At 34.8% G+C, this 27,466-nt stretch overlaps 1 protein-coding gene across 2 annotated transcripts in view; it reads right to left on the reverse strand.

Annotated features, from left to right (window-relative positions):
- Positions 1–27,466, reverse strand: part of PMP22 (peripheral myelin protein 22) — a 47,922-nt gene that overhangs the window by 6,120 nt on the left and 14,336 nt on the right. For both annotated transcript variants that reach the window (XM_074225189.1, XM_074225188.1), the window contains exon 4: positions 6,467–6,607. In XM_074225189.1, coding sequence (XP_074081290.1) covers positions 6,467–6,607 — 141 coding nt within the window. The remainder of the gene's footprint in view (positions 1–6,466; positions 6,608–27,466) is intronic.

Raw genomic sequence — 27,466 nt, forward strand, 5'->3', positions numbered from 1 at the left:
ATTTGCTTCACTGCTGCCAAATAAAGCTTTTCCACTGTCAGGTTCTGTAAGACTGCAGTTGGGGTAAATGTTTGACATTGAGCCAGAACTAGCACTGGAACAAATAATGTCACTACACTTCACACTGTGTAAGCAAGATTTGTAATCTCCGGATTATTTGTTAAAAAGCTGTTGGAAGTCTATTGGTTAAGGAATAATGACCTGGATAAATTGTTTGATCCCTCAGTAAACTAGCATTTATGAAATACCTACTTTGTACTGGTAACTGTGCTAGGCACTGGGGATAGCAAGATAAAAACAAAATAATCTCTTCCCTTAAGAAGCTTACATTCTATTGAGAAACTCCACCTTTGTCTTAATTCTTTTTCCCCCTTAAAGATAGAAAACTAAAGAACACTGCCTATTCCTACCAAGAACTCATCTCTTGATCTGGAACTTAGAGACTTCAAACCAAGGAATCTTTTATTCAGTGTACATTCACAGAGGCAGTTAAGAATTACCAAGGAAGGAAACAAGCCCCTAATTTAAGAGTTTAAGAATATTATTTCATTTGATCCTCTCAACAACCCTGGGAGATAGGTACTATTATCCCCATCTTGCAGTTGAAGACACTGAGGCAAACAAAAGTACTATATAAATGCTAATTATTATTAAGCAATAGAGTTTCCATTGTCCCCATTCTTGTGCCATCCTCAGCCTTACTGTCCTAGAATAACATGATAGTGAAGAATGGTGAAGAAACTCCATTTATTAAGCTCCAACTCCTGTTTGAATGGAATTGGACCCAGGGAGAGAGTAGTGAAGAAATTGTGCTCTAAAACATTTAATAATTAAATAGCTAGAGAGTTATAAAGCAGTACCTGTAGAGATAGTTTTCAAAATCTAATGATATAAGGAGTGTAACTATGAGACTAAAATTCATAAAAACCTCTATACTATGAACTGATTAATTGTCTGTAGGAAACTTTCCTGAAATAATATCCCCTAAGATATGACCTGAGGAGGTTAAGGTATGATTGATAGGTTACTGGAGACTACAAATTTAATAATAGTTTTTTAAAAACATCAAACTTGAGAATGTTGATTATGTTCCAGAAAAGAAAGATGGTAAAGAAATAGCACAGGCCAATAAAACAATGATCCTCTGAAGTCTGGAGGAGCAAGGTGGTTTGGTGAATAGATCACCAGGCCTGGAGTCAGGAAAATCTGAATTCAATCTGACCTCAGAATTGCTAGCTATGTGAGCCTAGGCAAATCACTTCACCCCCTATATGCCTCAGTTCTTCATCTATAAAATGGGGCTACTCTGGAGAAGGAAATGGCAAACCACTCTAGTATCTCTACTAAGAAAACCTTATGGTCATGAAGAGTTAGACACAGCTGAACCCTATGGAGTCTAGAAAAGAGATTGCCAGTATGCCTCCAGCACTTGTCCAAGAGAAAGACTGTCTATACTTAGTGGGATCAAGTATTCCAGTCATTAGAAACAGTGCAAAGTGATTATAGAGTTCATTATACTTTACCACAATCTGTATGAATTATATTTCAAACAAATAACAAAACCACAATGACTGGGTACACTAGAAATTTATGCTGGATAATGTCAACTAGATTCTCATTGTTGTAAAGTAATCTTATTACACCTCCTAAATCAATTCACTTACCACTGCAGCTCTTCCAAACCTTCTTATCCTTTCTCAAAACTCCTATGCCTCTCCTCCAGCACCAACTCATCCTCCCAGTTAAGAACCTTGCCTCATATTTTACTGAGAAAATTGAGGGGATTTGCCAAGAGCTGCTTTTTTTTCTCCTTCTCTCATCTCTTATCATTCACAGATGCCATATGTCATTATCTCCTCCATTTCTATCTCATATGAAGAGGTGGCTCATCTTCTTGCCAAGGCTAATCTGCTGCATGAACAAGTAATCCCTTTTAACATCCCTACTTTCTCACATATCAATCTTTCTGTGCATTGGCTACTTTCCTACTGTCCACAGATATGCCCATTTCTGCCCATCCTCAAAAAAACCTTCACTTGATCCTTCCATTCCCCATTTTATCATTCAAATCTTTCCTGCCTTTTGTGGCTAACTCTTTGAGAAGTCTATCTATTATAGCAATCTTCACTTCCTTTCCTCTCACTCTCTTCCTAAGTCTCTAGTCTGACTTCCGACCTCATCATTAAACTAAAATTGTTCTCTCCAAAATCACTAAAGACCCCTTAATTACTAAATCTAATAGCCTTTCCTCAATCCTCATCTTTCTTAGCCTCTTTGCAGTCTTTAACATTGTTGATCACCCATTTCTCTTTGATAGTCTCTTTAGCTTCTTGATACTATTCTCTCCTATCTGACTGCTCTTTTTGTTTCCTTTGGTGTCATGCCTGCTAACCATGGATGCCCATAGATTCCTGTCCTGGTTTCTCTTCTCTTTTTCCCCTTATACTGTTTCACTTGGTGTTCTTAGAAGCTACCATGGATTCAGTTATCATCTCTATGCTGATGATTCTCAACTCTACTTATCTTACCCTAACCTCTCTGCTAGCTTTCAAGTTTCATGTCTGTAACTGCAAATTGAACATCTTGAACTGGATATTCTGTATACATCTTAAATTCAACATTTTCAAAACATTCTCTTTCTCTCCAAGACCTCTTATTTTCCTAGATTTCCATCACCAAGGCTTGCAACCTAAGTACGATTCTTAAATTTTTATTCTCTCTCTCACACCGCCACCTCCACCTCTGCGATCTATTACTTTATTTCTAAGGTCTATTGATTTTGTCTTCCTAACAGTTGATACACATTCCCCCTTTCTCTTCTTGGCTTTTGCCAACATCTTTGTACAATTCCTCATCACTCCTACAACAACCTTGGTCTGACTGCCATAAATCTCTTCCCACTCCAGTTCATCATTCCTTCATCTATCAATGTGATCTTTACACTAAAGCATATCATTCCCTATTCAATAAATTCTGGTGGTTCCCAAAATAAAATACATCTTCCATGTGATGCTCAAAACCCTTCATTACCTTTTCGGTCTTCTTACAACTTACACCTCCCCCATCTTTCCCCACCTCCCCAACCTGTTTGCTATTATCTAATGACATTCTTCTCCCTGCTCTTCTTCAAACAAGGCACTTCATTTCTTGACTGAATATTTTCATTGGTTGTTCCTCATGCATGTTCCTCAATCCTTAACTCTGTCTCCTGGTTTTCTTTATGTCCTATCTAAAGTATCATCAATTTTCCCAATTCCTCTTAATGCCTTCTCTCAGTTGATTGTTTCCCATTTGTCCTGTATATAGTTTGGTGGCTCATAGTTAGTTTGTGAGTCCCTCAGGAACAGGGACTGTTTTTATCTTTCTTTATATTACTAGAGATTAGCACAGTGCCACATGCATAGTAGATATTTAATAATAAATGTTTATTGACTGATTTGCCTGTTCTGATCCCAAGCTTGCCAAATAACTTTGTGAATATGAAATTCCATGTACCTTGATAAAAGGAGTAGGAACACTAGGATAATGAACACAAAGTTAATGAAAAGGTTCAACACCTCATTCTAATCTAATAAATTGGGATTCTAGACATATCAATCCTTTTGGAGTGTGATTGGTTGCATCAATCCTCCAGAACCTGATACCTTAGGCTCTAAATCCTATGAGTCCCTTTCCCAGACCAGTTTATAAATGAGAAAACTGAAGCTGGTACAATGCTTATGGTAGGTGCTTAATAAATGTTTACTGACTGACTGATGGATTTTTCAAGTCTGCTAATCCATATACAACTGCCTACTGAAATCTTCAATTGGCTACTCCTGCATCCCACCTCAGCCACTGGAGATGAGGTAAGTGTAAGAAAACTGGAGAGGTAGGAGGAGTACAGGTTATGAAGGACTGTAAAAAGCAGATTTTTATCTTTGATAGAAAAAGTAAGAGGGAGTCACTGGAGTTTTCTGATTAGAGGGAGGACATGGTGAGATGTGCTTTTGGAAATTCCCTTTGATAACTGAATGAAGATGAACTTGAATGGGAGGATACTTGAGACAGGGTGACAAAAGGTTTGCAGGAGTTTGGGGGTTAGCTAGTGAGGGTCTGCACTAGGGTGGTGGGTGTATCAAAGGAAAGAAGAGGACACATACAAAATATGGTATGAAGATAAAATCAGCATCTTGACAATGGATCAAATATAAGGGTGAGTAGTTAACCTTAGTTTTGATTCTGAGTGAATGGCAGTGGGCACTGGATAGTGTCCTCAGTAATAATAGGGAAGTTAGGAAGAAAGAAGGGTTTGAGTTAAAAAAAAATGGAGTTTTTGGTTTTGGTCAATTCAAGATATTCATACAAGTCTCTTAGCAAATCCAAAGGCCTTTTCGCAATCCACATTCTTCCTGATTGCCTTAAGGCTGTTGATTGACACTGTTGATCACTCTCCTTTTTATTCTTTTCTCTCTAGTTTTTGGGAAGCCACTCTCTACTTGGCTGACCACTCCTATGGTCCCTTTGCTCAATCTTCTTCTGGATTATGTCCTCTAACCATGTGTCCCCCAGGGCTCTCTACTGGATCCTCTTCTCTTTTCCTCTATATTACTTTATTTGGTGATCTCATCAGCTCCCAAAGATTTAATTACTATCTTTATGCTGATTCTCAAATCTACTTTTCCTGCCCTAATCTCTCTGCTGACCTCCATCTACCCCAACTCCCACTCCTCACCCTTTCCTCACTACTGTAAGGGCAAAAGCATCCTCCCATTCACTCCCAACTTAATCATTCTGGATTTCTCACTGTCTCTATTCTTTTTCTACCATTCAAGCTGTTGATTTCACCTTTACAACATATTCTTCTCTCCTCTGACACTGCCTCCATTCTGGTGCAGGCCCCTATCACCTCGCACTTTTCTTATCATAAACAGGTGGGTCTGCCATCCTTATATCTGTTCCTTTTTCAATACATACTTTATTCAGTCATTAAGTTAATTTTCTTAAAATGAAGGCTCTGAACATGTCACCACCCCTCCCTTTCCCCATCTTCCCAAATAAACTCCATTGACTTCTAGTTGTTCCATGAACAAAACACTCTCTTTCTCACTTCATCATTTTCTCTGGTTGTCCCTTTTACTTAGAATTCTCTTCCTCCTCCACACTCACTACTGACTTCCCTGGCTTCTTATAAGTCCCATTTGAATCCCACTTTCTTCATGAAGTATTCTCTATCACATCTCTTAATTCCAGTGCCTTTGTTCTATTAATTCTTTTCTATTTATTCAGTACATAGTTAGCTTTGTATATAATTGTTAGCATGTTGTCTCCTCCATTAGAGTGTAAGCTCCTTAAGAAAAGAGACATTCTTTTGTATATTCAGTACCTTTCTATAACCTCTTTTTGTATCCTTTTTTTTAATATCCTCTTGTATACTCAGTGTTTATTAGCATACTTCCTGGCTGGTAGGTACATAATAAATATTAATTGAATTGAATCTAGGTTCAAATCCTAAGACATTTATTAGTTGCATGAACCCAATCAAGTTACTTAACCTATCTGCCTCTGTTTCTTCAAATGTAAAACTGGAATTAAAATAGCTACTACATTGTAGGGTTGTTGTGGGGACAAAATGAGATTATATTTGTAAAGAGCTTTATCCTTAATAGCTACATAAATGCTAGTTATTGTTGCTATTATATTATTATTACCCTTTTATATATCTTACTTGTTTATATTCTGTGAGCTTCCTGAGAGCACAGACTATCTTTTTACTCTTCTTTATATACTTCAAGCTTAGAGTAATATCTAGTACATAGTTGGTATTTAATAAATAATAGTTGACTAACTTCTGAATGAACGTTCTTCAAGTTTTTTTTTAGAGATAGTTATCAGGTTCCTTCTTAGTTTTTTTCCCCCATAAGATAAATATACCAGTTTCTTTCACCTTGGCATGGCCTCTATTCTGGTTACTCTTCTCTAGATACCTACCACCCCTGCTTCATTCCAAAGTCCATTTGTGGGTGTGTGAATGTGGTAGATATTCCTTATTCTATGTAGAAGTGAACACAGTTTCCTGTATAATATTATGCAAGGACACTTGGAGTCACTCCAATACATGTGTCCTGCCTAGCTTCACAGAGAAGATTTTATACAAGAACAGATTCTATGCAGCAAAAGCCAGTTGAGATAGGAACAAATAAATCTATAAATTTCTCAGTTCTGAGGAATAAGCAGCTGATAACTTAGAATAGGGCAGCTATCAGGGAAGTAGTTTAATGCCCAGGTTTAAGAGATTCACTTTTCTAAGTCTGTCTTTCTCAGAATGTCTTTCCTAGATTGCATCTTCACTTCCACCCTCAGACTCCAAAGATGATATTCAATGTGTTTCAAAGACCAGTGGGTATCTGCATGCCTTAAATCTTATCTTCTTACCCTTTGATCTTCTTTCCATTCTCCCACCCATCTTGTTATGGATATAACTTACCAGAGAGGATCTGGAAGATTCCAGTGATATAAAATCGTCCACCCTTGGTTAGAGTAAAAAGTTGGCAGAAGAACAGGAACAAGGAAAGGACACTGAATATAATGGAAAGAATCATCGTGGCTTGAACAGATTGCAGCCATTCTAGAGGGAAAGAGAGGGAAAAAACAATCAGGAAAACAGTTTATATTTTTGGCTTTCTGTTTGAAAAGGACCAAAGGGATCTGGAGGGCTAATTGTACATACTATAAGAGAAATCAAACAGAAACTAGCAGGGTAGCCACTGAACAATGGCACAAGCAGTTCAAGAAATATGTTGTTTTAGAAAAATCTGTTGTAAGAAATCTTACTGTCAACAGGAAAACAATAGTGAAATTCTAAAATATATTTCACATTCCCCTGTCTTAATTAACAAAGCATAGAAAATGTAATTTAATTTTCCTTCACCTTCTTCATTGTAAACATATCACTATAGACTACTTCCAAATCTCCCACTCCCTTTTCCCCTCTTAAACTCTTTGGTCATTTAGTCCATCAATTAACAAGTATTTATTAAGTGCTTACTAATGTGCCAGAATTTAATAAATACATAGTTAAGATTTGGAGCTACAAATAAAAAGTTAAAAAAACCTAGACTTTACCATCAAAGAACCTCTAGTCTAATGGGGGAGAAAAAATACATATATCAGTATATAGAGGATAAATACACAGAGTAGATGGAAATTAACCTTAGAATGGAGAAAGCAGCAAAGGATTCTTAGAGGAGGTGAATCTTGAACTGAATCTTTTTGTTGTTGTTTTTTTTTTTTTTTTTTAACAAGGAATGGGGTTAAGGACTTGCCCAAGGCCACACAGCTAGGCAGTTATTAAGTGTTTGAGGTCAAATTTGAATTCAGGTCCTCCTGACTCCAGGGTCTTTCCACTGTGCCACCTGACTGCCTCCTCTGGAACTAAATCTTAAAGGAAGTCAGGGATTTTAAGACTTAGAGGTTGAGGGAGGGCATTTCAGAAAAAGAGAAAAGCTAGTGCAAAGGCTTGTACAAAAAGGGTGATGGCTGTGTAAGTAGAGAGAAAGGGTCATGTAGGAGAGATGCTGTATAGAAATAAATGAGAAAATCTGGCAAGGGATTGGATATATAGATTGTGTGATAGAGGAATTGGAGGAGAAAGTGAGGATGGTGACTCAGCACACCACCCTCTCATTCAAATTCAATTCGTGTGCTTGTCATGGCCTCCCCTGATGTCAGGGTCTTCTTCAAGAACAAAGGACAAACATCAAGTAGGTGTGAGGGAGGAGAATAATAGGAGTAATCCAGGACTGGGGTTTGACTAATCATGTGTGGTGAGGACAAGGAATCAAGGTTTTCAAAGATTAGAATATACTGTAGAATGAACTAGAGCACCAAAGAGTAAAGATTGGGAAAGAAGCATAGTGAGGGCCTTGAATACTATTGAGGAAGGGAGGGATTATACAATAAAGACAAAGAGCATGTTTAGACATAGGGAGAATTAGAAAGATAAAATTATGATCAGATAATGAAAATTCAGAGTTCTTGAACATGGAAGTCAAACACTTGTGGAAGATTCCTACCCTTGGGTGAGGTAGAATGGAGGTCACAGGAGTTGAGAAGAATGGTGAACTGGAATGTTGTGATATTTGAGAGACTGTCATTATGTATATTGAGTCTTATGGAATGAGAAAAAGAGTTGGGGTGAAGGAAGATTATAAACTAGGCACTGAACTTTTTTGGAAAAAGGGAGAATCTTCTGGAAGTTGATAAGTAATAGCTATCAGAATAAAGATAGGGTGCTAAATTTGGACTAAATGAAACTCAAGAGCGGAGATTGCTAAGTGGTGGTAGTAGTAGAAGAGACTAGAAATGGAGACGCAAAGAGAATAGATATGAATGAACATATAGCCAGAATTATCAGGAAGGAGATGTGTTTCAGAGAGTGTCAAAAGAAGGAAGGAGTGAAAAAGGCAAAGGTTTGAGATCAGAGGAAGTTTGTCAATTATGGAGCAGTCATTCCAGAGTACACAACAGAAAAAATAGGCAGATATGGAACAGACCACTCTGGGGGTGGGGGAAGGGGGAGGTCAAGGGAAATAAAAAATGAGGGAAAGGACAGCTGAAGTTTGATCTATGACACTTAGAGGTTATAAATAATTAGTTGTCTTAAGTCTTTCTATTGTTTTCTTAAAATTTTATTTAAATATTTTACTTAACTTTTCAAGTCTTTATTTCTTGTCTGCCCAATGAAACAATAAACTTTTTGAGGTCAGGAACCAAATTTCAATTGAATATAATATCAGTTTTTTATTTGTTTTGTTCATTCTGTATGCCTTCAATGTTTTTACTCTCTTCTACCTGTTAATTTCCTACTCATCTCTAAAGTCTAATTCAAATGCTACCTTGCACAATGTAGAGGGGACATTCCTTGATTTCTTCCAGCAGGTAATGATTTGTTCCTTACAGAATACTTTGGTTGTAAATCTCTTGTATTCACTTTTATGTAAAGGTATATGTAATAGTTATTTTTGTAGGTATCATACTGTCCTCTTAGTCTATAATTTGATAAGAATAGGAACCATTGCCTTATTTAAATTCTATCTCCTCTAGAGATTAGCACAAGCACCTTCATATATTGTTGATAAATGTTTGTTAAATTTCAGTGATTTCTATCCTCAACCTAACATAGATGTTTGCATATAGAAACTCAAGAAATTTATTGATTTGATCATGAAATCTTAAAATGAGTACAAATGACAAAGAAATCCAATACCAACTCCTGAAATGCTTTCAAAAGTTATTAAAAGTCATCAATGTTAATATTTTATATGTAATTCATTAAAAGAAAATTCTATCAGAGTACCTAATTACTTTTTGAAAAGAAGAGAGAGAGACACATGACCTATCTCTTAAATCTATCCTAAGATATGCTTTCATGCTTGGCTTTTGGAAAGATCATGGAATTTCAGCATTTTAAAACTGGGATGGACATTAGAGAGGTAATCTTGTCCAAAGTATTCATTTCTCAGATGAGGAAGCTCAGATGAGGTTCAAAGAAAATAAAATGACCTACCTAGAGTCAAACAGATAGGAAGAAGTAAGGTCAAGATCTTTGGACTCCAATAAATGACTCTATAGGGGCTTTGCTCAAAGGAGTATAAATTTTGATTGCTGAAACCTCACAAGCTATCTTGGGGTCTATGGCCTAGATTTCTTTTTTAAATTTTTTTTTATTAAAGATATTATTTGAGTTTTACAATCCCCCCCATCTTACTTCCCCCCCCCCCCCCCAAGGAAAGCAATGTCAGTCTTTACTTTGTTTCCCTAGATTTCTTTAAGGACTATGCCTTGAGTCCAAATAATTCTGGCTCTCATTAATTTGCAAACAATAGATCTCATCCCAAGTCTCACTTGGTTATTGTTTGGGCTGATTGCTTAGAGTGAATGTAAATAGTAATTGTTTCTATTTTGGTCAGAAACTCTTTAAGTGTTCCCTCCCAGACTGATTTTTTTTTTTAAACTAGGCAAAAGAGGTCATTCTTTGCTTCATTTATTACCTAGTCTTAATCACTGAATAGGCATTGCCTCAGACAAACTGAGACCTGTGAAAGACTTTAGCTTAAAAAGGCAAAAACCTCCCACTGCATTTGAGGCCATCTACAATCCTCCTGACCTATATCTTGTCTCTGAACCCAGATGGCTCCAGAAGAGAGAGCGAGGCAGGTGACTTTACAAAGCCCTGCCTCACTTAAAGCCAATTCACTTGAAAGTCATGGCATCACCTTCCTCCACAAGAACTAAGAACAAACAGTGAACAAAATAAAATAGGAAAACATCTTTTAGTTATTATAAATTATGTGTTTAAATTTATATTAATTAGTACAGTTGCATTAATTTGTAAAAATCTAAAGGGGAAGGAAAGATCAAATCCAGTTTCTTTTTAAAGATTGGGAATAAAACCCACAAACAGCAACATTTTTATCCCTATTACTGGGGAGAGCCACTCTATTTTGAAGGTTACTTGGTTGGTCCTAAAGAAATGATTGGAAAAGCTGCAGAGAAATTATTGAGAGTCAGAAACTAAAGAAAATTTGCTATAATTTTCTCTAACAAAAATAGTTAATTGTAAAAAAAATTTAAAAATGCTTAGTTTCTGAAAAAGTTTAGGTAGATTGTATCTTCAGTTTAAATGTAATTTTCTTCCTTATGGATTTCTTTAACTAAATGAGGAAGATTTGCAATAAACAGTACATTTTAAAAACTTCTTATGGAAGGTGTCTTTATGCTAGAATTTCTTTTCCTTCTAAGTGGAGTTATACCACTCTTCTCTCTTCCTGCTCCCAGTGATGCTTTAAGACAGTTACAAAAATACTGAGAAAAGTAAAAAAGAAGGGAAAACAATTAGCCTTTTCCAGTTCATTAAAATCCCAACCCATGATCATAGTTTGAGATTGTGCATGTAAGTGAAAAACACAATTGACTGGAAATCAGGAATGCTGATTTTATTAGCTATATTAGCTTATCAGATCTCTTTTTTTCCACTTTCTAGCTCTCAGTTCCTATTTGTAAAATGAGAATATTAAGAGAGTTGATCCCTATTTCTTCTCTGGAAGTCTATATTCCTATATTCATCAGATCCTGTGAGATTTTTAAAAACCTTTTTTCCAATTGAATCATTACAGCTAATATACAGTACATCTTAAGAAAAGATAAGTAGACCAAATATCTCTGAAATTATTGCAATAATGTCCACAAAGAAATATGCCAAGTTGGTTATTAAAAAAGTATTAAAAATTAGGTTGGTTATAGTTAGAATCCATAATAACTATTAAGAATAACTTAAAAAACATATTGTATATTATTATTTCCTTTTAATACTTGCATTTTATGGTATTCTGCATTTTCGAGGGAATTAAAAAATAAAAATATATATATGTGTGTGTGTATATATATATACATATTATATATATATATATATATATATATATATATATAATTCTGTTGTATCTCTACATGCCATAAATCCAGATTAGCATTTTTATAGAATCAAAGTCAATCAAGTCAAGGTCAATGGGTACCTGAATTCCTTCTATAATATCCACTTATTATTGGTAACATCTAGTTTCTATTTGAAAACTTCTAGTGATGGGGAATTCACTACTGGGACAAGGAAAATTCATGTACACACATATATGTATGTAAAATAAATTATATATATATATATACACACACACACACACACATATTCATCCATATACACACATATATACATACATATTAAAGTACAGAAATGGCTGTGGGGGAGTATTGGCAATAGAAAATACATTTGAAGCCAATTCTAATCTTCCATGTAAAAAGACTTTGGAGGATAATATTTATTGTTGATGCTGGATATCACTGTTTTCTAAAAAAATGTTAAAGATGGACTGTGTTTTGGGGTTATAGAATTTAGAATTTGTACCTTAGAAATCATCTAATGCAATCCTATAATTTTACAGTTAAGGAAGATGACTTAGTTATGTCCAAGTATTGGTTTTCAGTTTCAAAAGGTTCAGATAGTATTAAGGACAGAATTCCTATATTTTCTTTGAGTTCTTTGAATTTTGAATAGAATCTTAAGCTTTCCACTGAAGCTACAAAGTAAGAAAGATCACCCATCTTACAGTTTCCTCAAGTTTACCGCCTATCATCTAGTTCATTGTGGGTAGAAGTGAGCATAGAAAAAAAATTAATTATATAGACAGCAGCTTGTTCTATCAGCTACATTGGTCCTGGACATTGTCCTAGACAATTTGTGCCCAAGATTAGTTTCTTCTTGGAATTTAATTATGGAATTTAATTCATCCAATTAGGAAGGGATTTGGGGATTACAACAATTTTCTTCACTAAAGAAACTGTCTCTTTGCTTGATAACTGAAAGAACTAACATAAGTCACATACATCACAAAAATATATCATTTATCTCTGGATGGTTATACTTTTCTGAGTGATTATGAATTTCCTTTAGGAGGTTCCCCATGGTTTGGGGCTTGATACAATCAATGTAATATTAACCACAACCTTCTAGAGAACCTCACTGTCTTTAGGGAATCCCTCTTCTATTTTTACTATGTGTTGGATATTTTTAATAAGACAAATCAATAAATCAATTGGGCATCTACTATCTACTATCTACTATTGAGCCAGGTACCTGTACTAGACTTGGTGGATACAAATTCAAAGAATAAATCCCTAACATATTAGTACACTCTTCCCATTGTATGCTTATAATCAGAACTGTCAAACAAAGTGTATCTCTGTTTATTACGTTTTTCAAGAAACCTTAAGTGATCATCACATTTATATGGAAAACACTTTACTGGAAGACAGTCACAAAACTGATTTATATTCTAATCTTTGTGGCCTTTAATTGCTACATCTTTCCATTTCAGAAGGATTTAGGGGCAGCTAAGGTGGCACAGTGGATAGAGAACCAGCCCTGTAGTCAGGAGGACCTGAGTTCAAATCCGGCCTCAGATACTTGATAATTACCTAGCTGTGTGGCCTTGGGCAAGCCACTTAACCCCATTTTCCTTGCAAAAACCTAAAAAAAATTTAAAAAAGAAGGATTTCAAGGTTTTCTAGGATGACTTTTAGACTTTCTATGATGTGGCATTTATTTTACATTAATTAAATAGTTTTAACAAATAGTGGTTGTCAATATCAGTCTCTCTTTTTTTTGTACATTTCCCTGTTTTGCAATCAATTTTTTAAATAGGTGAGGTTGAATTTCTTTTAACTACAAATTATAAGTTCCTATTTTGGCCTTCTAACTTGTTTTTAATTTTTATTCCTCCTCTTTATTGGTTTGACTATAGACAGACCAATAATCAAATTCACTTTTGTAACTTGGTCTTTTCCATATCTAGTATCTGTTTTTTTTCCCTGAAGATTGTATTCATGATAAACATACAAATCTGAGATCACTGTGCAGAGTCTTCAGTCTCCTGTTTCTTTTCTTTTCTTTTCTTTTTTTGTTTTTTGCAAGGCAATGGGGTTAAGTGACTTGCCCAAGGTCACACAGCTAGGCAATTATTAAATGTCTGAGGGCAGATTTGAATTCAGGTCCTCCTGACACCTTATGTGTATATGTATACAATATAGTTATAGTGTGTATAATTATATTATATAATTTATATTTTATTATATATATTACAAATTATATATAATTATGTTATATAATTTACCATTTTCTTCTATGCCTATATTTATATAGAATGAAGAATTAAAATATATGCTCATTTAATTTGTAGGATTTTATTGAGTTCCTCATAGAATTATTCTACATCCTCATACTCTAACAGATATATTGTCAACATGGGAAACTTTTTAATAAATGCTAATCACAAGCATTGATAAAGTATCCAATAATATACTATTTGTTGCCTTTGGACACCTAATAAAACCCATTCTCCAAGGAGAACCTGTTATCCAACCTCTCTTTTAGCTCCCACTTCCTTTTGTTTTCTGCTTCCATTTCTAGTGTGAATGCCAAGATTGGTAAGATTCAATTCTTTCAGGAGCATATCCATTCACAGGCCATTGGAGAAGTATCAATTTAGAGCACTAACAGTTAAGTTAATATTAATATGTAGACTAAAATCTGGATGATTCTTATGATTCATAACTATTACTATTTTTCTTGTCTTCTAACATCACTGAAAAATCAGAAGTTGAAGGGAAGGGGGCAGAGGGGGAAGGGAATTGAGGATCATTTTGTATTTTTCTTTGATGTCATGATCAAATTCATTACATTGTGAATCCTAATTATATTTCTCTCTGAATTCAGGTAAGCCTGTTGTAAATAAAAGCAATTTCCCAATGGAATCATATTGAATATCTTTCTCACATTCAAATCTTCCAATAAGATGGAGGACTAGATGATTTTTCCAATGATCATGAACTCTTTTTTTTTTTTTTTTAGGTTTTTATTTTGCAAGGCAAATGGGGTTAAGTGGCTTGCCCAAGGTCACACAACTAGGTAATTATTAAGTGTCTGAAGCTGGATTTGAACTCAGGTACTCCTGACTCTAGGGCTGGTGTTCTATCCACTGAGCCACCTAGCCACCCCCATAATGAACTCTTGAACCTCTCCAAAACAGAATAAGGAAGAGATGAGCAACTACAGTGATCTCTGAGACTGAGATATCAAGAAATTGAATGAAATAATAACCTGATGAAGTAGCAGCAAAAAAGGTTAATCCCTAATATGCTCACTTAGCACTCCATAAGTTATCACCACTCCCTGGCAAAAGTTACACAAGTCAACCAAGGGTTGGCAACAGAATTCAACTCTACTCCCGTCTCCCTCTAGAACACTGAAAGCCAAATGTCAGAAGCTTACACTGGCTGGAATGACAGTGGGGAGATGCTCTATGCTGCAATGATGCTCAGTCATAGAAATGGAGAACAAAGGGACCTGGGGCAAGATGGCAACACGTGTGAATGGATCCATCAATCTTGAGAAAAACAGGGCCTGAGATCTACTTATGGCTAGTTCTTTCTCCTTCAGAAGTCACCTGGGACAGAAACTAAGTAAGGCTGGTAAAATGTGAATTGCCTAACATGGTAGGAGATTGAGACAGATTTGAGATCTAGCCTCCAGGGAACCAACATCAAAGCAAAATGAGCCCAAAAGCAGAATAATTAGGAAAAAAGAATAACATTACCAAATATAACAGAGGAAGTTAAAGACCTTGGGTACAAGCAGATAATTAGTAACAAAATATTAGTAGCAAAAACGATAGGACTTACAGATCTTCTAAATGAATTTAGTCATTAGAGAAGGGGCTGAGGGTTGATGGGGAGGAGGGGAATGTAAGAGAACAAGCATTTATTAACAACCTATTATGTGCCAGGCATTGTGATAAAAGCTTTATCTTAAATTTTACCTCATTTGATAATCTATGAATAAATAATAAAAGAAAAAGAAACTGAATCAATTCCCAAAGAGGAAAAGGACCCTGTGAACTTCCAAGAAAACATGGATGTTTCTAAATGGTTTAAGAGAGAAATAAAAACACATTCTTACGTCCTGTACAACAGAAATAATTTGTAGAATAGAAAAACTTGAATCCATGATGGCAAATCACACTAAAGAAACAAAAGAAAGAACACTGATTGGGATCCAAAAACAAGAATTGAGAGGCAATCTGGAAGAAAAAAAGAAAAAACAATAACATTAAAAGAAAACATGATTGCTATGCAATACATATATGCATATAAAAGATAGGATGCATAGTGACAAAGAACACAAAGCTCCCTACCTCTTTGTTCTCCATTGACCTCAGCTTCCCTAACACAGCTTCCTAATTATTTAGAGATATAAAAATTTTAACTTTTTAAAGACTAAGCTTCTCAGAATTGGTGGGTGCCTAAGACCATGCTAATTGTCAAATCCTGATTACATATTGATCAGACATGTTTCCAGGTAGAGCCTAAGGTGTATGTGTTCAGAGAAGCTAAATGCCACAGTGTTCTTCTTGCTTATACTCCTTTATTTCATTGACTTTCATTGACTTGCATGTGCTTTTTATAAATTTTATTTATTTTTTTAATTGCATCCCAATCCTGGTGTTCAAGTCACACCTATAGTAAATGAATATCTTAGAAGCTTCAATTCTATGAAGAATACAGAAACTAAAGAAGGAATAAATACATATAAAGGCCATTAATCAAAAAGCAAAAGTCTGGAATAGATAGAAAAATAAGAATGATGGCAAAATCATTTTTAGAAAAAGGTGCACAAAATGAAATTAGAAAAACTAACAAAACAAGTTGAAGGAGAGAAAAGGAATTCTATTTGACTACTCAAATGAAAGGAAAAAACAAGGGGAAGAATTAGATAATGAGATAGAATGAAATAAAGGGAAAAGAATTAATAAACTAAGCAAAATGCAACATCTTTTTGTTATGAAAGAAACTGCCAGAGATTTTTCTCCCTTGGTGGAGCTTTCAAGAAGCCAGATTTCTTTCCACACTATGAGCAGGCATCAGAGCAAGACTGTAATGAAGCACATATTTAGGCATAATCCTCTTTACTAAGAGTTCTTTCCTTCTCAAGTATCTGGGTCACAGTTTAAAACTTTGTACTAACTGCTACCTCTAGACCATTTCAGTGACAGCTAAGGGTCATTACAGAGAGACAAATCTCACCATTAAAGCAGGAATATTAAACTGAGTAACAAAGGCCAAAAAGGTAAGTATTGGTAAAAGAGAGAAAATGGCAATTATAGAAGGTTCAATGAGAAGCTAAAACCACTAATATACTTTGTTGGACCATGAAATGGTTCAACTAATTTGTATGCAATTTGGACCATTTCTCTTAAATCACTACTCTTTGATCCTCCTCTTTGACCCTGAGATACTACTACTAGACATATACATCAAAGATTCAAAGAATGAAGGAAAGAACCCCTATTAAATTTTTTTTGGAAGGCAGTGAGGTTAAGTAACTTGCCCAAGGTTACACAGCTAGGTAATTATTAAGTGTCTGAGACCAAATTTGAACTCAAGTTCTCCTGACTCCAGGGTCGGTGCTCTATCTACTGTATCACCTAGCTACCTCCCCACCTATGAAATTTAAGAAAATCTCAGGTTTACAGAATAAGTTACAGGTCCCTTTAATAGTAGCTTTAACCTATACTATTCTCTTTTAAAAATTTTATAATTATGTCTTCTAAAATGTGGTTGGGGTGCTTGTCATTTATTATAGGAAGGTTATCATTCAGTTTTTAGTCATGTTTTACTATATTTGGGATTTTCTTGGAAAAGATTATAGAGTGGTTTGCAATTTCTTTCTCCAGCTAATTCTTCAAATAAGGAAGCTGAGATAAAAAGGGTTAAGTGACTTGCCCAGGGTCACACAGTTAATAAGTGTCTGAGGTCAGATTTGAACTTGGAAGAAGAATCTTTTTAACTTCAGACCTGGCATTCTATTCACTGCATCACACAACTGCTCTATTGTAGGAAAATATGAAGGGAAAATTGTAAAGTATTAGCAAAAAAATTTTTGGGAAACCAGTAAACTTAGAGTAGCGCAAGAGAATGGAAGAAAGTATTGTAAATTTCTTGAGAGCTAGAGATACTGTATTATTGATGTTTGTATTCATCCCTTTCCCCTCAAAATACCTTGTATAGTATAGTGTTCATAGAAAATGGGGGAAGAGGGTAGGAAAAAAAAGATAAAAGAGAAAAAAGAGAAGGAAGAAAGGAAAAAGGAAAGAAGATAAGGAAAATGGTAGATCCCTTATTTTTAGAGGGGTGCTGGAGCCAGTTTTAATAAGTTTGGAGAGATGATTGTTAAACTTTTAATGTCAGCATTTATAGCTTGGAAGTCTGCAAATGCTACAAATTAGAACTTTAGTTTTTGTTAATTGTTAGACTTATGAAAGTGATAAAGAAAAAATAATTTAGATTAAACTTAAAAATGTGTCCTGAGTACATGTTTTGTTTTTGTTTTTGTTTTTGGAGAGCTAGTTATAAACATTTATCAACACACCCCTTCCTGTAGCCCATTTTGTTTCCTTTCTTACATAAAAATCTAAGGAGGACTTTCATATTCTCATTCTACCTTCAAAACATTTTTCCTATATCATCCCGCTTTCTTTACTCATACAGACATCACACTCTTGTAGGTCCCCATTACCTTTTATATGGGTTACCGAAATAACCTTCTAATTCCCTCAAATCTCTCCCTGCTGCAATATATCTTCCATATGATTATCAAAGCAATTTTCACCAAAAAGTAAGTCTGACCATGTCAGATCCCTACTGAATAAATTCTAATGATTCCCTAATATTTCCAGGAAAATATAAAGTCATCTGGCATTTAAGGACTTTTCAAATCTGAAAACTTCCTACCTTTCTACCATATCATTCTTCACTCCTTTCCATAAATTTTGCAATCAGTTCTATTTGCTCTTTTTTACACACAACACTCTATCTACATGCCTTTGTACTGGCTGTCAGTTATTCCCCATTCCTAAAATTCATTGTCTTCAGATATCACTGGCTCCCTTCCAGACTAAGTTCAAATGCAATCTTTCCCAAGAATCTTTTTCTCATTCCCCTCTGCAACCTGAGCCTTTCTTTAAGATTGCCTTCAATAATGAATATTCTAAGTATTTTATAGATAAATTTTTAATATTATATTTCTTCATGAGTCCTTTAAGGGCAGGCTGTTTTATATTTTTACCTTTTTTGTATCCTTAGGGCTTATCCTGATACATGAAAACTATTTAATAAAACCTTCTCAATTAACTAACTCAATTAATTGGAAGCTGTTTCAGTAGCCTATACAAATGGTGATGGGGACCTACAAATAAGACCACGGAAAATTATGCATTGAATATAAGAACATAGAAAATTATGTATTGAACATAGTAAGAAAGAAGTAGCAGGTGGGTCAATGGTGGCAACAAGTATATCTTCTTTTCCCATTTCTCCTTTCCTCCATCCTTCTCCCAAGATAAGGAAGGGCAAGGATTGAATGGGTTGCACTGGTAATCTGGAAAGTGACTGAACCAGTTAATTTTTGAGGTTTCTTCTAGTTCTTCATCTATGATCTTAATTCAGTTGTTCAGTTTCTACATCCCCCTCCCACCAAAGACTCTAAAAAGAGACAACCCTTCTCCTTGTCAATATCAACCCTTCTATGTGTACATTTGATCCCATCCTCTCTTAGTCTTCTCCAGCAGATTGCATCCTTAATCAACTCTTCACTCTCAACTCTTTAACTTCTCCCAGTAGACTCCTTCTCCATTACCTTCAAACATGGCTAAGTCTCTCCTATTCTAAAAACAAACTTTCACTACACCATGCCGTCTCCTCAAGGTGTCATCCTATATTTCTCAGCCAAATTCCTTGAAAAAGCTGCCTACACTCATTGCTTCAATTCTTTGTCACTTCAATCTGGTTTCCAAACTCTTCTCTCAACTAAAACTTCTCTTTCCAAATTTACTAATAACTTCTTATTGTGATATCTCTTTTTTCAATCGTTTTTTGGCAAGGCAATGGGGTTAAGTGACTTACCCAAGGTCACACAACTATCTATTAGCTGTCTGAGGCTGGATTTGAATTCAGATCTCCCTGATTCCAGGGTTGGTGCTCTATCCACTGCACAACCTAGCTGCCCCCTCTTTTTTCAATCTTAATCCTTCTTGACCTGTGTACTAGTTTTGACCACCCTCTCTTCTGGATATTTTCTCCTCTCTCTCAGTTCTTCTGCTATTCATCTGTTTTAGCTGCTACCTTTTTGATCTGCATCTTTTTTTTTTCTTGGTGGCATCATCAACGTTTTTTTTTTTTAGTTTTTTTTTTTTTTTGCAAGGCAAATGGGGTTAAGTGGCTTGCCTAAGGCCACACAGCTAGGTAATTATTAAGTGTCTGAGACCAGATTTGAACCCAGGTACTTCTGACTCCAGGGCCGGTGCTTTATCCACTGTGCCACCTAGCCGCCCCGCATCATCAACTTTCATGGATTTTATCTTTCATCTCTACATAGCTGTTGCTCAGATCTATATATCTAGTTCCAATCTTTGTCATGAGCTTCTGCCCTGCATTGCCACTTAGTTACTGGGTATTTCAAACTGAATATCCTGGAGACATCTTAAACCCAACAGTTCTAAAACAGAATTCATCTCTTCACCCTAGATCCTTTGCTTTTCCAAACGTCCCAATTTCTGTGAAAGACATTACTGTTTTTCCAAGTTTCTAATATCTTCAACATTATCCTGGGGCTCTCCTCTCCATATCTTCAATAAGGTAGTAAACTTGGGTGGGGCTATAAGATGATCTTCCTCAGGGACTAACTTCTGAACCAAGCCTCCTCTGATCCCCTCAACTGCTAGCATCCTGTTCCCCAATTACCATATAATTAACTACTTTGTTTATATTTGTATTAATTAACTTTATATTTATAATGTGTGTGTGTGTATTACCTTGTAAACTCCATATGTGTAGGGATTATTTCATTCATTGTACTTGTAACCCCAGCACCTAGTAATTTGCATAGTGGATGTTTTAAAATACCTGTAACTTGACTTATTTCCAAATTAAGCAAAAAATAAAATAGGAAAAATTGCTATTCTCCAACCTCCATATCTGAACTCCCATCTTAAATTCACTGTCTTCATACTTTGTACCTCTTTGATAGGACAAAGCTTTCTTCTCCGCCGTAACCTACCTTCATTGTCTAAAATTGTTTTATTAAATGCTAGTTTGTGGGTCCCTTCCTTTGCTTAACCATCAGAATAAAGCACTTAGTTTAATATTATCAATATTATTATTGTTAATTGTGAATTTATCCTGTTTGGGGGTTTTTATTCTGTAGGAGTTCATTTGTGACTTATTCAAAAATTTATTTTGGAGGTAGATTTTTAAAATTTTCTATTTCTTTTTCTGTTAATCTCAGTACTTTATGTTATTGTAGAGATTCATCCATTTTATTAAACTTACAATTTTGTTAGCATATACTTAGGGAAAATAATTTATAATTTTTCTTTTTATCTTCATTTGTTATAACTCCCCTGCCCATTTATGATAATGACTATTTGGTTTTTCTCTTTTATTAAAATCAAATTAACGAATAGTTCAACTACATTATTGTTTCTTTCTCTTCATTTTATTTATCAATTTAATGCTTTTTTTCCCTTTCATTTTGTTAATCTCTGAGGTTAAGAGTAACCTTTTTTGGAATTAATCTTTTTTTCTAGATTGTTTGCTATTGTTGATGTACAATTCATTGATCTTTTTCTTTTTCTTTTTCTTTTTTAATGAAATTTCTTGGAGATACAAAATTTCCCTTAAAGACTGCTTTGGGCCAATTCACTGATCTATTCTTTCTCTTTTTTGATGAAATTTTTCCTTTCAAGACTGCTTTGGTTGAATTCCAAAAATTTTATTAAGTTGTCTCATTGCTGTCATTTTCTTTTCTATTTGTCTTTTATTCCATTCCATAAAATAAAGTTTTTAAATATTTAATTGATTTTAATCCTTTCTTTAGCATCCCTTTATTGAATAAGCTTTTATAGCTTATAGAATATGCACTATAGTCCATAAAGGATGTATCTAATATTTATGTTTTTTCAGCATTTGTTAATGAGGTTATTATGCAGGGAATCAGAGAGATACTAGTAAATGTGTTGCTAGTCCCCTGGGCTTACCTCTTTCCATTTATTTTTTTTTGCCTGAAGGAAATCAAAGATATCAATTCATCCTTTGCAAACCAATCCATTACATGCCAATTTTTGGGGCCTGTCTCTCCCTGATAGCAAGGTATATGAGAGATGCCAGTCCATCCTATTGAGGTCTCCTGGGCTAGCCTATTCTTATCTGTTGGAGATCAGAAAGATGCCAGTCCTTCATGTGCCAGGTCCCTAGGCTGATCTCTTCTTGATCTCAGGAGATAAGAGAGATGCTATTACATGGTGGGTTCTCTTCCTGACAGCAGGGAATTAGAGAATCCCTATTCTATCCTCTGATGGACTCCTAAGAGGGCGTCTTCTCTCTCTCTTTCAGTGGTCCCCTCCTGCCTGCGGTGGATAGAGAGATGCCAATCTTTACTGATTCCTTTGCCTGTATCTTGGACTGGCCTCTTTGTCAGCATAAGAAGGATGTTACTCCATCAGCTCTTCATCCTCTCTGGTCCCCTTATCTAAGCTAACACCCTGAGAGGACTTTACCCTGATTCTTGAACCTCAAGTGATATTAATAACTAACTGAATTCCTTCACCAAAATTAAGCAAGTTCCACCCAGTCATGCCTATCCCATCCCAGTGATCCTGAAACCTCAGGTGTTGTTATTAAAACTCTATTCCCTACCTCCTATCAGCTTCCTTATTCCCATCTTCCTCAACCCAAACTCCCCCACCCCCTAATTTAACACTCTAAAAGTACCCATCTCTTCCACTTAGTTCTCTGGAATACTTGCTTTCATTTTAACAAACTTGTTTTCATCTGAAATCTTTTCCTTTTCCCACTCAAGTCATCTGATTCTCACCAAGATCTGGTTCCTTCCTGATATATTCCCCTCAACTAAAGGTAGAGAAGTTGTTCCCCACAGTCACTTCCACACCTTCCTTCTACCTTCACACTCAGTAATCTATCCTTCTTTGAGGTTAGCTCACAGTCTTTTTTTCCTTTCCAATTCCTGCTCTCATAATAAGAGACATTCAACATCACAGTGAAACACCCTCAAACATACTGACCTCCCAGTTTCTCAACTTGCTCATTTTTCATGACCTTCTCCAACCCACTTCAGCTTCCCAGAGAAATAGTTTGCCATCATCCACAAATGCTCCACTTCTATGCTCAACAATGAAATTCCCTTATCTGATCACAATCTATTAATCATTTGACCAACTTCCTCTGCCAAATCCTCAATCCCTTAATTCCTTCCCAGGCTATCACCCCTGAATACACTGAATACATCTCTCATCCCTTATCTTTGGATATCTACCTTCCAGGATTTGATCTTATGTACAATTCATACCTTTATCTGAGGCTTTGCCTGAAGTCACTCCTATTCTCTTTGCTTAGGCTTGGATCATGGACATCTTTGTATTCACAAAATTTCTTCTTCTATTTGATGCAATCTCAACCACAGTTTCCTGAATTTACCAGCTGATTGCACTTAACACACTTTGGTGGAATAATGAGCCCCTGTTTATTTTTTGTAATTTCTAATATATGGTGGAACAGTGGGTAAAAGAAAAAGGGGAATAATATATTACTGTTTGTGAAATATAAATATTGCTATGAGAATAGAGAAGATATACTAGGGAGCTAGCAGGAAGAAAAATTGAGCTAAATGAGACCACTTGATTGATAGATGAGATGGAGTCAAATAAAATGAATAAATGTTGTTAAAAGGGTAGGGGATTGAAAGAAAGGCAAAAACATGTTTCTTTCCCTCAGAACTCACATTCTAATGGGAGAGATAAAATGTGAATTTCAGGGAAAAGTGGAAAGCAGTATGGAAGAACTTAGATTTAAATGAACATCTTATACCATATTTCATAATAAAATCAAAATGGATATGTGACCTTAAAGAGCATGTCATAAAAAATCAGATGAAAAAGATATCATAAGTCTTTCAAAGCAATAGCTAGACACCAATGCTACAACATCCAAATGTTTAAAGAAAAAGTTAAGTGAATCACAGGTGTAAACGGATAGTAATACTTAATAATGAAGAACATTAAGGTTTCCCTTTCAGAATCAGATAAATCTAAACAAAAATAAATAAGAAAGAAGTTAAGACTGTGAATGGAAAATCATATATATATATATATATATTAGATATTATTGAATTGAATTAGAAATGAATATACCTTGTTCCTCAGCAGTGTATAGTAGCTTTACAAAAATTGTAAATTTTTGTCAAATTTGTCAAGTTGTCAAATTTACAAGATTATGATTCATTCTCTAATTGATAAATGGTCAAAGAATATGAGCAGGCAGTTTTTAAATAGAGAAATCAAAACTATATTATACTCATATAAAAATGCTGTAAATCACTATTGATTAGAAAAATGCAAATTAAAACAACTTTAAGATATCTTATACCTATCATATTTGCTAAAATGATAGGAGGGGAAAGTGACAAAATTTTGAGGGCATGTGGAAAAATTGGGACACTGATTCACAGTTGGTAGAATCAGTGAACTGATTCAATCACTTGGATGGCAATTTGGAATTATCCCCAAAGTGCTTTAAAATGTGTTTAAACAGTAATACCACTATTAAATCTGCTTCCTAAAGTTATTAGGGAAAAAGAAAAAGAACTTATAAGTTCTAAAATATTTATAGTAGCTCTCTTTGTGGTAACAAAGAACTGGAAATTGAGGGGATGCCTCATTTGGGGAATGGCTAAACAATCTGTGGTATATGATTAGTGATGGAATACTACTGTGCTATAAGAAATGATTAGCTAGTTGATTTTAGAAAATCATGGAAAACTTGCATGAAATAATGAAGAATGAAACTAACAGGACCAAATGAAATGAGCAGAACAGTAATAGCAATAATGTTCTAAAAACAACTTTGAATGACTAAGTCATTTTGAGTAATATAAATATTTAAAGAAACTATAAAGGATGTATGAAGAAAAATGCTATCTGATTCAGAGAAAGACTGATAAATAGAAGTATATTCACACTAATGGTAGCCTTCTCTAGGGTGGGATGGGGAAGAAGGGAGGAACAAAAAGGTTTAGCAGAGAATAAAAGAAAACTTAAAAGAACCAGGGTAACTTTGAAAATGACATGCAGTTTTTAATACATATTTTTTTTTAAAATGTAAACAATGAGAAATGGAAGTTCATGGTTTTATACTGAATCTTCTCTTTATGTTGTAATGTGTACATGGAAATATTCTTTTTTTGTCTTTTTGCTTTTTGTATTTAAATTCAAAATGAATACAAGTTTTTTAAAAAATAAAAAAAGAGGAAATAAAAAGGGCTATAGAATTATTATAGAATATAGAATTATTCTTTTAAAAATGTATTTGATTGTTTTATATCACCTATTTTCTTAGTATCTCTCCCTAACCTTACACTGAGAGTGATTCTATATCACAAATAATATTTTAGAGAAAAAAAGAAAAGAATGGAAACCCTACTCCCATCCAAGCAAAATTATCCAATAAATAAAAAAAAGTTGAAAATATGTACAATGTACCAATCTTGTGAACCTCTCATCTCTGCAAAGGGGTGGAGTATCAACTCATCTCTACTCTTCAGAGCTATACTTGTTCTTGTAACTTTCCAGAATTTACTTTTGTCTTGTGGTTGTTTTTCTTTTTCTTTATATTATTTTATTTAGTATATTAAGATTTTCTTTTTATTTATATTATTGCAATAATAATATATTTGCAACAATTAGGATTTTTTGTTCTGCTTACTTTTTTTTTAGTTTTTTGCAAGGCAATGGAGTTAATTGGCTTACCCAAGGCCACACAGCTAGATAATTAAGTGTCTGAGGTCGGATTTGTACTCAGGTCCTCCTGACTTTAGGGCCAGTGCTCTATCCACTTGTTCTGCTTACTTTTAACAGGGTTCAGAGAAGACTTTTCATGTTTCTCTATTTATTGACTTTGCAAAAGAGGTCTTTCTTTGCTTCATTTCTTATCTGCCTTAATCACTGAGAAAACCTGAGGATTTTTCCCTTCCAGTTTGATTTTTTTTGACTAAGTAAAAGTGGCCATTCTTTGCCTTTTTTTTCTTACCTAGCAAAAATCATTGAATGGGCATTGCTTCAGTCAAACTGAGATGGGTTAGAAATATTAACTTTAAAAGCATACCACAAACTTATCATAAAAATGTTACAAATAGGGGCAGCTAGGTGGTGCAGTGGATAGAGCACTGGCCCTGGAGTCAGGAGGACCTGAGTTCAAATCCAGCCTCAGACACCTAATTACCTGACTGTGTAACCTTGGACAAGTCACTTAACAGCAGTGCCTTGCAAAAACCAATGTTACAAATATTGTGGTACCTAGAAGCATATTATTAATGGCCTCCTTGGGATATAAGTCTACTGCTCAAACTCATGGCCTTCATATTGCCTGTATGTAATAGGAAGGGGATCTGCCAGGAAACTAGTAGGAGCTCAGATAGACTTTCAGTGTGATTAATGATTGACATATATACCTGCAAGTCTCTGTGTCCAGAGGAAGTAAAAGTGATGGGGACTTAGGAAAGTCAGAAAAATCTTAAGAATGGTCCAAAAATTCCAGAATAGGGATCCCTGTCAGAGGGAATGGCAGTAATCAGAATGGCTCAGAAGCATTTAAACTAAGATATCCCAGGTAGCTAGGGACTCCAAGGTCCCCTGTATTCTGTTTGGAGATGCTATAGAAGGCAGTGAAGAGATACTGCTTTATACCTTAAAGATTTAAGAGTGACCCAACTCTGGGAGGAGGATGTCAGTGTAAGAACACAGGGGACCCAGGGTGAGACCAACCTGAGTTGAGCATCCTACTTCAAAAATGCAGTAAAATGCAAAGTCTGACCTTGATACAAAATACCAATTCAGAAAACAAAGCTAAAGAGATAAGAAAATCAAAGAAAACAAAAATTAGTATAAAAAATTATGTACAAAATATATGCTTTTAAGTTATTTTCTTAGTGATATGAAATAAAAAGTTTCATATACAATCCTCTTTTTATGTTCTGTGCACATATGTTTTTTCTCTGGTATTAAAATTTATGATAAAAATTTAAATATAAAAAGATCATGGAGAATGGGAGGGATATTATTGTAGCAACAAAAAGGCAAATGCCCTAATTTTAAAAAAATAAAAGTTTGTAAATTATAGACCAGAGAGCTTGTCTTTGATCTTGAGAAAAATCCAGAATGAATCATTAAAGCCATAGTTAATGAACATTTATAAAAGGAAACAAGTGAATAATGAAAAGACAATATGGGCTCATGAAGAACAGGTCATGTCACATTAACTTTATTTCCTCTTGTGACAGTTACTAAAGTGTATACTGAAGGGATGGTCTAGATATAATCTCCCTAATATTAGCAAAGCATTTGATAAAGTATCTCACACTATTCTTATTCTTGCAGAAAGAATGAAGAGATGTGGATTGGAGGGTAGTAGACCTTTCTACAATTAGATTAGATACTGACTGAATGTCCAGATTCATTGTGTTGATTTGATAGGTCTTCATTGGAATGCCCCATTGATCTGTACACTTGACCTTGTGCTTTAAACACTTTTATCAATGACATGAATGAAAACATTGTCAATATACTTATCAAATCTGCAGAAACACCAAGTTGGGAGAGTTAGCTAACATAAAGAATGATTTAGGATTCAAAGAGATCTTCACAGTCAAGTACACTGAGTTTAATCTAATATGGAGAAGTAAAAGGATAAGGATATGATTCTTATTTAGAATTCTTCTCTCTATTAAATAGAATCAGTAAGTGGGGACACATAATTG

This window comes from Macrotis lagotis, chromosome 2 (assembly GCF_037893015.1).
Source record: "Macrotis lagotis isolate mMagLag1 chromosome 2, bilby.v1.9.chrom.fasta, whole genome shotgun sequence".
Lineage (NCBI taxonomy): Eukaryota > Metazoa > Chordata > Mammalia > Peramelemorphia > Peramelidae > Macrotis > Macrotis lagotis.